Source organism: Anabrus simplex, chromosome 1 (assembly GCF_040414725.1).
Source record: "Anabrus simplex isolate iqAnaSimp1 chromosome 1, ASM4041472v1, whole genome shotgun sequence".
Classification (NCBI taxonomy): Eukaryota; Metazoa; Arthropoda; class Insecta; order Orthoptera; family Tettigoniidae; genus Anabrus; species Anabrus simplex.
In genome coordinates this window covers 1,800,321,477-1,800,333,650 of record NC_090265.1, presented here as the reverse complement: position 1 = coordinate 1,800,333,650, position 12,174 = coordinate 1,800,321,477, and the positions used below count along the sequence as shown (strand labels likewise).

Genomic DNA, 12,174 nt, shown 5'->3' with positions numbered 1-12,174 from the left:
TTTGGTTCACAGATTTATTCTCCTGCACCGACTCATCATTGGGTTTAACTTTGTACATTATGAATATCCGCCTTTATGGCAGCTGTCTTTACACTACGAGTGCGATTCATTGTAAAGGAGATATTATGATAACAAAATCCTTGTTTATTTGATTAATCGAATATGCTTTGTCTAGTAAAGTGTTGAATTATAACCAAGTTCCTCATTTCGTAATTTGAAGTAATAGAATAATTTCCTAACTCCATACTCTCGTCGCAAGAACCCAGAAATAGATCGTCTGCCGATTGCAGCTAAGCTGGTGCTGTTATTTAAGCCCTATAGGGTATAATACCTACCTCGGAGGATAAGAGAGATGAAGATCTAGATATAAGGACACCTAGATATAATTTAAGGAATGTACAGGATAGATATTGAAGGTTTTAGGGGAATAATTGTCGTAGGTACGACATAGTAGCTGGTGGAAATTCTAAGTTCCCATGGAGGGAATTAGATTCTTTTCCACCAATAGAGCATATCAAAAATCAGATCAAAAATTAGATGGATGGCTTGTCCGGCGTTTGCTCTATTAACCAGTGTTTCATCTTAGGTCTGACACTAGACTCTTCAGAGTGGGATGTGTCAGACCCTACCCACTGACGCTGGGGTGTATGCAGGTGAACTTATCAGAAGCTTATTTATGAAGCACAGTCTGATAACTGCATACGGGAGATAAAACTCCACAATGGAATTAATGCCCGCCTAGCAATTCCAAATGGAAATTCTAAGTTCCCATGGAGGGAATTAGATTCTTTTCCACCAATAGAGCATATCAAAAATCAGATCAAAAATTAGATGGATGGCTTGTCCGGCATTTGCTCTATTAACCAGCGTTTCGTCTTAGGTCTGACACTAGACTCTTCAGAGTCCATTGTGGAGTTTTATCTCCCGTATGCAGTTATCAGACTGTGCTTCATAAATAAGCTTCTGATAAGTTCACCTGCATACACCCCAGCGTCAGTGGGTAGGGTCTGACACATCCCACTCTTAAGAGTCTAGTGTCAGACCTAAGACGAAACGCTGGTTAATAGAGCAAACGCCGGACAAGCCATCCATCTAATTTTTGATCTGATTTTTGATATGCTCTATTGGTGGAAAAGAATCTAATTCCCTCCATGGGAACTTAGAATTTCCATTTGGAATTGCTAGGCGGGCATTAATTCCATTGTGGAGTTTTATCTCCCGTATGCAGTTATCAGACTGTGCTTCATAAATAAGCTTCTGATAAGTTCACCTGCATACACCCCAGCATCAGTGGGTAGGGTCTGACACATCCCACTCTGAAGAGTCTAGTGTCAGACCTAAGACGAAACGCTGGTTAATAGAGCAAACGCCGGACAAGCCATCCATCTAATTTTTGATCTGATAGTAGCTGGTGTAAAACCTTCAATTATTGTGGTTGGGATATGTTGATCATGTTTTATTAAATGTTAAATATGACCAATACATAGTTTAACTGCAAATATGTATTATAAAAATTGTATAACCTCAAATACGTATTGTGTATAAGTTTAACCTCAAAATCTATATAGTTGAAAATATAAAACTCTATAATGTTCATATACTAGATTTATTCTACTATAATTTGGTGTATATGAAGCATTCTGGAAACTTACTGTAAGGTTTATTATCCAGATACATGTAGAGACATTAGGAATGTTGGAGAGATTTCCATGTGTATTGGTAAACAGTAATGAAAGTTCTAGTTGGATCCATTACTGGAGTACTCCATTCGACATGCTGGTCGATCGATGTCTTGAGTCTTGAGTGTGTTCCATTAGTGTTATAAGAACCCTTCCAGAAATCGATAATTCTAGACGGTTGATTCAACAGTATATATATCGAGCCCTCAGTCAGTGAGGGGTAAGTTCAAGAGAGCGTATGTTATAGTGCGCAAGTCAGTGTTGTTGATATCTGTATTTGCCAGAATCAACTTCAGGGTACTTTGGTATTAAGTGTTGTAGTGTCACTTGCTAGGGTGTATAATTGTGTGTTGTGACTTAGAGTGACAATAAAGTAATTTACACAAGGAAGTGAACGTGTTCTCGTGTGATACTTATTTCCATCAAATAAAATTGCATTTGAGAATGATAATAGCAGAAAACAAGAATAGGCCCTAAAAACGAATAAGACAATAATACAGCCAGTAGTGGCCTAATGCTGCATATGGTTTTGAATTACGAACACTAACAAAACAGCAGAAAGCCAACTTTAAGCATGGTACGTATTTCCATGCTGTGATTTGCTTGGCACAGGATTAGACAGCATGGTAGCGACTTGAATGCGGGGTCGCATGTTTAGGGAACATAAAAGCCTTGTGTGAAGAAATACCTGAAGTAGCAGTGAGAAGAGATCCTTCCTTTACGTTTGACAGGGACCCACCACCTCAAACCCCCACCCCTAGAGGAAGGCTAGTCTTACTTATATAGGCAAAAATCAAAATCGAGACTGTATAAATGTGCAAAATGCGATCATTATCTGTGTTGCTGCTGGCCGGCTGATAAAAGCTTGCATTAGGACTGGCCATTGGGCTGCCAGATTTAGTAAAAATAAGAAAACCGTCCAGAACGAAATTGTCAGGAAGCACGCATGTAGATCAAGAGTCTTGTCAGCTTCAAACCTAACCAAACCAAATGGTCTTGGCCAGGGGATAGTAGAAGCCAGTCAGCCACATTGCCCCTTTTCCTACCGTGCCAAGTCTAATTCAACTTTTGTCTATTCTTTAACACAGAATGTGCTGCTATGCAGTATTCGTACAGTGGCAGCCCTATTTACTATACTTTGACACTGTCCAAGATGCAGAATGCTGAATCTCTAACCTATCTTTGGTGAACCCACAGTCAACAGCATGAGTTGGATTATGGCCATTTGAACTTATTTCAACAAAATTTCATGTTAAGTAGGTAACACCTTGTAGTGTATGTAGTTTTACTTAGTTACAGTTGCCAAGTGATATTCTGTTTATGTTTTTGTCCTATTGTTTTACTGTATTGTCTTAGTCACGAAGTTGTGCAGAGAAGGTTGTTATTTATAATAAATGTTTTAGTGCACACAAATGTGCATGGAAAAAATATTATGAGCAGTCGTCTGTACAGAATTTTGTTAAGGATTCTATTCTCAGTTTACACTTAAGTACGTGATAGCGTTCACAAAGTTCGCCGCATCTTTTGCACCTGCAGTCCGGACTTGGCTCATGAAAGCTCGCTTTAATACACAGGCGTTGGTGAAACCCATGGACTGAGAGTATGGTCCCAACGTGTCTCAACTCATAGCCTCCCTGAGTCCAGTTGCGGTTGATCATCGCATAACACTGGTAAAAGTCCCACGATATGCTGTCTCTCTTTTGTTGAAGCTCTTGTAGGAGTTCCTTATACGCTGGGGTGGCCGGGAGCAGTAGTTTCAAACGCAGCTCTTCCACAAAGAATAATTCCCTCGACAGTTAGTATACAAGGCGTGATGGAGTGTACTTTGACAGGCAAAGTACTTTCTTTAAATAGAATGCTTTCACCTTCTCTATACTATGTAGTTGCCTCTTTCCAAGATATATCCATATATTTTCTAATCCATAGGTGGCTACAAGGACTAACCTTAAGATGAAATAGCTCGATGGCACATGAAAGTGAGAGATGGCTCAAAGATCTGATGTCGTTAATGGATTTTATGGCAGCATTTAGTCGGTCTTTTACATGTAAAGAGAACACGTTCCCCGGTGTTTGAAAAGAAACTCCTAGGTACTTAAAATTTGTGACTGACTTTAGTTGCTGGATTTATATATCAAGTGTGGCAACGAGGATAAAAATTATTTTATTCTGGTGAATTTAAATGCACTGAAACAATACTGCACGAATTACGACTCCACCAGTTGGAAACGCAGAAACTGAAATTGTGGGCAATAGAGGACACACATCAAGTGTCATGCTTGTTTCAGGTAGGCCTAACTGTATTGGCTTCTTATCTGAATATCACTGTGGAGGTGATTGGAATACCTGCCAAGAGAGATTTGATGGTTGAATTTAATTTGTTTGATTGTAGGCCTACTAAATTGGATGTCCCAGTTAATGCTGTTATTACCTAAGCTCATTGGTAGTAAATACAATATCTTATTTAATGAAGAGCTGGGTAAATTTCATCATGAAAAAAATTTCACTTAAAACAAACAGTTCTGCTAAACCTACGGTTTTTCAAACCAAGGCCAGTACCATTTGCGTTCAAGACTAAAATGGATGCAGAACTTGAAAGGCTCAAAAAAGATGTTATATTACTAGTTGATATATTACACACCTCATACCAATAACTTTGAAACGGTAAATGATACCACTCAGAAGTTAGACTACACTCAATTTACAGAAACAGCATACTAAAAAAAGTAATAGAAAATAACTAAGTTTTCCTCCACACATAGGAAATAAGGAAAAATGACACTGTTCATATTCACACTCTGACAACTTAACTGACATCAATAAGACATGTTATTAGCCAAATGAGATGTTTGGGAACTCTCATATCCAGTAACACCAGCCTCAGAGATTTTCCTTACTATTGATACGTACCTAGTCTAAAAAGCAGATTATCAAAAGCAGTTGGAATTCCCTATGGTAGAAATTCAGTAAGGGTTACATTACTTTTATAGTATAAGGATGTAATATGTTGGAAATCCTTAGTGGAATACCTTGTAGAGGAGAGATGTGTTCACTGCGACAGTTAAGAACCCACCCACTGTCCCCCAGAAGTAATTTTGCTTTTATAACCTAATACAACTTATCACACACCATAGTCCATCGCCTAACTACGTTCCAGCATTTCGATATATTTTCAAAGTTGATGGATGTTGTGCCTTTCCCTTTGACAAAAATCAGTTTGTTGTCATTCAAGTTTTTCACCAATTCAACTGTTATCAGAACCGGTTATGTTAATGAAGGCCAAGATTGCTTCCTTCCCACTTCTAACCCTTTCCTATCCCATCGTCGCTATATGACTTTTCTGTGTCTGTGCGACGTAAAGCAAATTGTAAAAAGGTAGAACCTGGTGTTAAATTGCTCTTAGCAGTCCGATAGATCTCTCTGCCTTTCAAGGTAAGATGTCCAGTTCCTATCAAAGACTTATCTGTAGATTCAACTTGGCTGAGTTGCTTCTTTGTGTAAGTCTTCACAATACTTTTTCCATCCACTCAATATACTTCTAATCAGCACATGCCTCTCAGTAACAATATAATAATAATTCTTCATCAAATGGCACTCTTGGGATCTACACTCTGTCCACATAAGTTCAAAGATTCAAAGACCAGTGGAGAACCAAATTTAAATCCTACACAAACAACTTGACACATGACCACAGTGTCTTAACCACAAAATCCCATTTTAAGTACCCTTAACTTGTTTCCGAACTGACCTATATTACATTTATATATTTCAAGAGGAGAACAGATTGGGGGAGGGGGGTTAAGGAATACACATTGGTAACAAAAGTGCATAATATACAGGGGGCCCAACAAAGTAAGTTGGTAGTGACTTGTACATTACTCCATCGTGCGGATAGGACCCACAGTAAAAAATGATAGTAGGCCTAGATTAATTCATTATCCTGTAGGCTAATTTAAATAAACGTTAGTCTCCATGGTAGTTTGGTTTCGACATGCACATCACGTCAACGATCAGCTTTATTTACTCCATACTGGAAGAACGAAGTATCGTCTTACGAAACAACTAATAAATTAAGTTGTAATTTTGCAATTGTGATCAGTGTGATCTGTCAATTCAGTGCGTTATCCAGTGGGCTACACAAAAATAACCTAAATTGGAATATAAAGACAAAATATACTTACACAATTTAACATTCCTCGTCAATGGAAAGCCATTTAAGAAATTAACACCATAAACAGTCCATTAGCATTAGATTTCAACATTTCTTCATGCCTTACAAGCACAAAAAAAAAAAAAAAATTCACTCAGGCTACTTGTGCTGTGTAATAATTGGAGCAAAGATAAGATGGCTGCCAGGTAGCAGCACGAATCAGGTGTAGCCGAGTTTCACTATCCCACAAGGTAAATTGCCCCGCATTTAAACTATTTTCATCATATTACGTTTATTATACATAAAACACACCTCATACAAACATAAATATTCTCATAATATATGCGTAACACTCATATGCGGGACGATTCTTCACCCATGAACACGGACTTTGTTAGGTACATGTTCCAGACACGCACATGCACAAAATAATTATCGCCAGGTGAAAGCGAGTACGATGAAACGTCAGTGAAACCATGCACTCATGAGTGTAGTAGGGCAATAGCTTGATATTCTTCAAATTATTTAACGTCTTTACTTTTGTAAAATTGGGCTCCAATTCGTAATGTTTGAAGTCAGTCTTCCCATTCCATTTTATCACTACATAATTCTTGTCGCATGGACATGGCTGTTGTGACTGTTACGGGACACGACCATCCTTGACAGCTCATTGCAAAATGGCTCATTGCCCTTCACAACTTGAGAGTTGATTTTTTTTAATAAAACAAACGTAGTGAGTTGAGTTGTACCTTACTGCCATTCAAGATATGGTGCAACGGTATGTATTTTTGACCGTATTATCAATCGATTTTGAATTGTTAAGCTCGATATATCACTGTGAAATAAATGAAGGATGGAAATGAGAATCTGACAGTTATTGCAGTTAATGTGTACTTACTAGAGTAACGTAGGTATAATTCACAGAGAGATTATGGTTTGGACATAACGACGAGATGTATTCGCCGGGGTTATGATTACTGGTGCAAAATATGTCAGAGGTACCTAATCATTCCTATTTTGTTAACCTTACTTGTTTTAGTTTTAAAATGTTCATATCTACCGAGGAAGAATGCTACAGTAATTTATTTCTTTTATTTCCCAGTATAATTGCCGTCAGTTGCTGTGAAAGCTTTTGCCATTCTGAGCCAATGGATCCTGTGGTTCTCAACTTCCATGACACTTTACTGCACCAGTCCGATGTTGATCTACTTGATGGACCATACTGGCTGAATGACTCCATCATCAGCTTTTACTTTGAATATCTAGAAAACGTTGCCTATGAAGGTGATCGTAGATTTTTATTTATTGGACCTGAGGTTACTCAGTGTCTTAAAGTAAGTCATTGGAGAGACTTGACAGTGTTTCTAGAACCGCTCAAATTAAAGCAACATCAGTTTTGTTTTTTTGCTGTAAATGACTGTGAGATGACTGAAAAGCCTGGTGGAACACATTGGAGTTTACTTGTATACAGCAAGCCAGAAAACATGTTCTTTCATTATGATTCATCTGCTGGACATAATTGTGATCAAGCGTGGAAGTTAGCCACCAATTTATCAAAGTACATGTCGATAGAAATGGAATTTATCGAAACGGATTGTTTACAACAGAACAATTGTTATGATTGTGGGATTCATTTATTATGTAATGTTGATCACATTGCTAACTACAGTGCCAGAAATGGTAAAGTTAAAGGTGCTGGACTTATCAAACCAATAATGGTTAACACAAAAAGAAGTGAACTTAAGGAATTAATAGAAAGTTTATCTGAGAATAGACATTAGTTTGTATTACCTTTTCTGGTAAAATACTCATTGACCATTGCTATTAATGAAAGTGAGCATTTGTCTTTCATTGGCCAGCATTTGCCTTGCTATAAATTTTTCATAGTAATCATAAATTTTGGTGCTACGAGCACCAGTTGTTGCTAGATAGAATATTTGACTAGCTCCCAGATCTTCAATAAACAAGAACTGGAGAGGAATTAAGAGCATTGTAATGTTATAGTTGTGAATTGAAATGTAAAATTTTTATTTAATTAGCAGTATATTTCAGCGTTATGCAAGCTTGTACAGTGAACAATGCAAATGTATTTTACCCCTTTTGAAGATATTTAAATATACAGAAAAAGCATGTGATATATAATTAAGATTCATATAGGCTTCTTTTTAAATAAATAAAAAAACTTCAAGCCAAATCCAGACTGCAGTATTTTGCCTTTTAGCTGTTAACATACTTTTCAAATGTTCAGCTTTAAAAGTTTGTGCTTGACTTTTCATTGGTGCACTTTCTGTTTTAATATCAAGAAATCTGTAAGCGTTTCATGAAATTAAGATATCTATTTCTTTAAACTACCGGTTTTGATCATCCTGGTGATTTATGAAGGTCCTTTTGGCGTGCAGATTTTTTTCATGATTGAGTCGTTTTCCTCTTCTGAATGATAAAGCTTTCTGTTATTGAAATTCTAATTCAATGAAATTGAAGTAGGCTACTGGTAATCCTTACATTGACTTGCATCTTCTGTAGCGTAATGTAGTCTAATATAATCTTCACGTAATTTTCAATGTAAATCAAAATCTTTTGTTTGTATTTGTCATATGCAGACATGGATGTCAGTATGTGTATCGTCCGCGCACCTTTTAGCGATATTTCTTTGTACGGGGGGTGGAGTAAGGAGGGATCTCTCACGGTTCCGGTAATACTGCCAACTGAATGAAAATGAAATCCGAATTGAATCGATAATATGATTGATCGATATGAATTTTCTAAACCTTTATTATCTTAAGCCAACAACTGTGTCATACACACTTTATATAACATTATATAACATTTTTCGATCTGAATCTTGTTCCCAGCATGAATTCTATAGTTTGGTTTTACTGTGTAAACAACAACAGTACTAGTACGTATAGTGTATGCCTGAAGTCACACAGCAATCAATTAATCAATCAATACTGATCTGCATTTAGGGCAGTCGCCCAGGTAGCACATTCCCTATCTGTTGTTTTCCTAGCATTTTCCTAAATGATTTCAAAGAAATTGGAAATTTATTGAACGTCTCCCTTGGTAAGTTATTCCAATCCCTAACTCCCCTTCCTATAAATGATTATTTGCCCTAGTTTGTCCTCTTGGATTCCAACTTTATCTTCATATTGTGATCTTTCGTACTTTTATAAACGCCACTCAAACTTATTCGTCTACTAATGTCAATCCACGCCTTCTCTCCGCTGACAGCTCGGAATATACCACTTAGTCGAGCAGCTCTTCTTCTTTCTCTCATTTTCTCCCAACCCAAACTTTGCAACATTTTTGTAACGCTACTCTTTTGTCGGAAATCACCCAGAACAAATCAAGCTGCTTTTCTTTAGATTTTTTCCAGTTCTTGAATCAGGTAATCCTGGTGAGGGTCCCATACACTGGAACCATACTCTAGTTGGGGTCTTACCAGAGACTTATATGCACTCTCCTTTACATCCTTACTACCCCTAAACACCCTCATAACCATGTGCAGAGATCTGTACCCTTTATTTACAATCCCATTTATGTGATTACCCCAATGAAGATCTTTCCTTATATTAACACCTAGATACTTACAATGATCCCCAAAAGGAACTTTCACCCCATCAACGCAGTAATTAAAACTGAGAGGACTTTTCCTATTTGTGAAACTCACAACCTGACTTTTAACCCCGTTTATCATCATACCATTGCCTGCTGTCCATCTCACAACATCTTCGAGGTCACACTGCAGTTGCTCACAATCTTGTAACTTATTTATTACTCTGTAGAGAATAACATCATCCGCAAAAAGCCTTACCTCTGATTCCACTCCTTTACTCATATCATTTATATATATAAGAAAACATAATGGTCCGATAATACTGCTTTGAGGAATTCCCCTCTTAATTATTACAGAGTCGGATAAAGCTTCACCTACTCTAATTCTCTGAGATCTATTTTCTACAAATATAGCAACCCATTCAGTCACTCTTTTGTCTAGTCCAATTGCACTCATTTTTGCCAGTAGTCTCCCATGATCCACCCTATCAAATGCTGTAGACAGGTCAATCGCGATACACTCCATTTGACCTCCAGAATCCAAGATATCTGCTATATCTTGCTGGAATCCTACAAGTTGAGCTTCAGTGGAATAACCTTTCCTAAAACCGAACTGCCTTCTATCGAACCAGTTATTAATTTCACAAACATACACATACATACATTATCATTATAGACTGTTATGCCTTTCAGCGTTCAGTCTGCAAGCCTCTGAGAATTTACTAAACGTCGCCACAATCCTCGATTTGCAACTAGTGTTGTGGCCTCATTTAGTTTTATACCTCTTATCTTTAAATCGTTAGAAACAGAGTCTAACCATCGTCATCTTGGTCTCCCTCTACTTCTCTTACCCTCCATAACAGAGTCCATTATTCTCCTAGGTAACCTATCCTCCTCCATTCGCCTCACATGACCCCACCACCGAAGCCGGTTTATGCGTACAGCTTCATCCATCGAGTTCATTCCTAAATTAGCCTTTATCTCCTCATTCCGAGTTCCCTCCTGCCATTGTTTCCACCTGTTTGTACCAGCAATCATTCTTGCTACTTTCATGTCTGTTACTTCTAACTTATGAATACGATATCCTGAGTCCACCCAGCTTTCGCTCCCGTAAAGCAAAGTTGGTCTGAAAACAGACCGATGTAAAGATAGTTTTGTCTGGGAGCTGACTTCCTTCTTACAGAATACTGCTGATCGCAACTGCGAGCTCACTGCATTAGCTTTACTACACCTTGATTCAATCTCACTATATTACCATCCTGGGAAAACACACAACCTAAATACTTGAAATTATCGACCTGTTCTAGCTTTGTATCACCAATCTGACATTCAATTCTGTTGGATTTCTTACCTACTGACATCAATTTAGTCTTTGAGAGGCTAATTTTCATACCATACTCATTGCACCTATTTTCAAGTTCCAAGATGTTAGACTGCAGGCTTGCAGCACAGTCTGCCATTAAGACCAAGTCGTCAGCATAGGTCAGGCTGCTTACTACATTTCCACCTAACTGAATCCCTCCCTGCCATTTTATACCTTTCAGCATATGATCCATGTAAACTACAAACAGCGAAGGTGAAAGATTACAGCCTTGTATAACTCCTGTAAGTACCCTGAACCAAGAACTCATTCTACCATCAATTCTCACTGAAGCCCAATTGTCAACATAAATGCCTTTGATTGATTTTAATAATCTACCTTTAATTCCATAGTCCCCCAGTATAGCGAACATCTTTTCCCTCGGTACCCTGTCATATGCTTTCTCTAGATCTACGAAACATAAACATAACTGCCTATTCCTCTCGTAGCATTTTTCAATTACCTGGCGCATACTAAAAATCTGATCCTGACAGCCTCTCTGTGGTCTGAAACCACACTGGTTTTCATCCAACTTCCTCTCAACGACTGATCGCACCCTCCCTTCCAAGATGCCTGTGAATACTTTGCCTGGTATACTAATCAATGAGATACCTCGATAGTTGTTGCAATCCTTCCTGTTCCCTTGCTTATAGATAGGTGCAATTACTGCTTTTGTCCAATCTGAAGGTACCTTACCAACACTCCACGCTAATTTGACTACTCTTTGAAGCCATTTCATCCCTGCCTTCCCACTATACTTCACCATTTCAGGTCTAATTTCATCTATTCCTGCTGCCTTATGACAATGGAGTTTATTTACTATCCTTTCCACTTCCTCAAGCATAATTTCACCAACATCATTTTCCTCCTCCCCATGAGCTTGACTGTTTGCAACACCACCATGATGATTTCCTTTTATATTGAGAAGATGTTCAAAATATTCCCTCCACCTCTCCAGTGATTCCCTGGGATCTGTTATGAGTTCACCTGAATTACTCAAAACACTGTTCATTTCCTTTTTCCCTCCCTTCCTAAGATTCTTTATTACTGTCCAGAAAGGTTTCCCTGCTGCTTGACCTAGCTTTTCCAGGTTATTACCAAAATCTTCCCATGACTTCTTTTTGGATTCAACAACTATTTGTTTCGCTCTGTTTCTTTCATCTACGTACAAATCCCTGTCTGCCTCGGCCCTTGTTTGGAGCCATTTCTGATAAGCCTTCTTGTTACGTTTACAGGCTGCTCTCACTTCATCATTCCACCAAGATGTTCGCCTTTTCCCATCTTTACACACAGTTGTTCCTAATCATTCCCTTGCTGTTTCTACTACAGCATCCCTCCCTGTATGCCACCCATTCACTTTCTATATCCTGAACCTGCTTACTGTCTACTGTTTGAAACTTCTCACTAATCATATCCATGTACTTCTGTCTAAT

The 12,174-nt window shown here is 38.1% G+C and overlaps 2 protein-coding genes across 4 annotated transcripts in view; one reads left to right on the top strand and one right to left on the bottom strand.

The window, feature by feature from the left end:
- Dlg5 (Discs large 5) overlaps positions 1-5,993 on the bottom strand; it is a 390,290-nt gene extending 384,297 nt beyond the window's left edge. The window contains exon 1 of the mRNA XM_068225698.1: positions 5,858-5,993. The gene's annotated coding sequence lies outside the window, so the exon portion shown is untranslated. The remainder of the gene's footprint in view (positions 1-5,857) is intronic.
- A 31-nt stretch (positions 5,994-6,024) lies between these two features.
- LOC136858789 (sentrin-specific protease 8) lies at positions 6,025-7,976 on the top strand. 3 transcript variants are annotated; one of them, XM_067138593.2, is made up of 3 exons: positions 6,498-6,604; positions 6,751-6,824; positions 6,929-7,976. In XM_067138593.2, the coding sequence occupies exon 3, from the start codon at positions 6,975-6,977 to the stop codon at positions 7,605-7,607; it is 633 nt and encodes a 210-aa protein (XP_066994694.1). In that variant the 5' UTR covers positions 6,498-6,604; positions 6,751-6,824; positions 6,929-6,974; the 3' UTR covers positions 7,608-7,976. The 3 variants fall into 3 exon arrangements, with proteins under 3 accessions (XP_066994695.1, XP_066994692.1, XP_066994694.1); XM_067138594.2 differs by lacking the exons at positions 6,498-6,604; positions 6,751-6,824 and adding an exon at positions 6,025-6,077; XM_067138591.2 differs by lacking the exon at positions 6,751-6,824 and having other exon boundaries at positions 6,470-6,604.
- Positions 7,977-12,174: the final 4,198 nt, after the last annotated feature.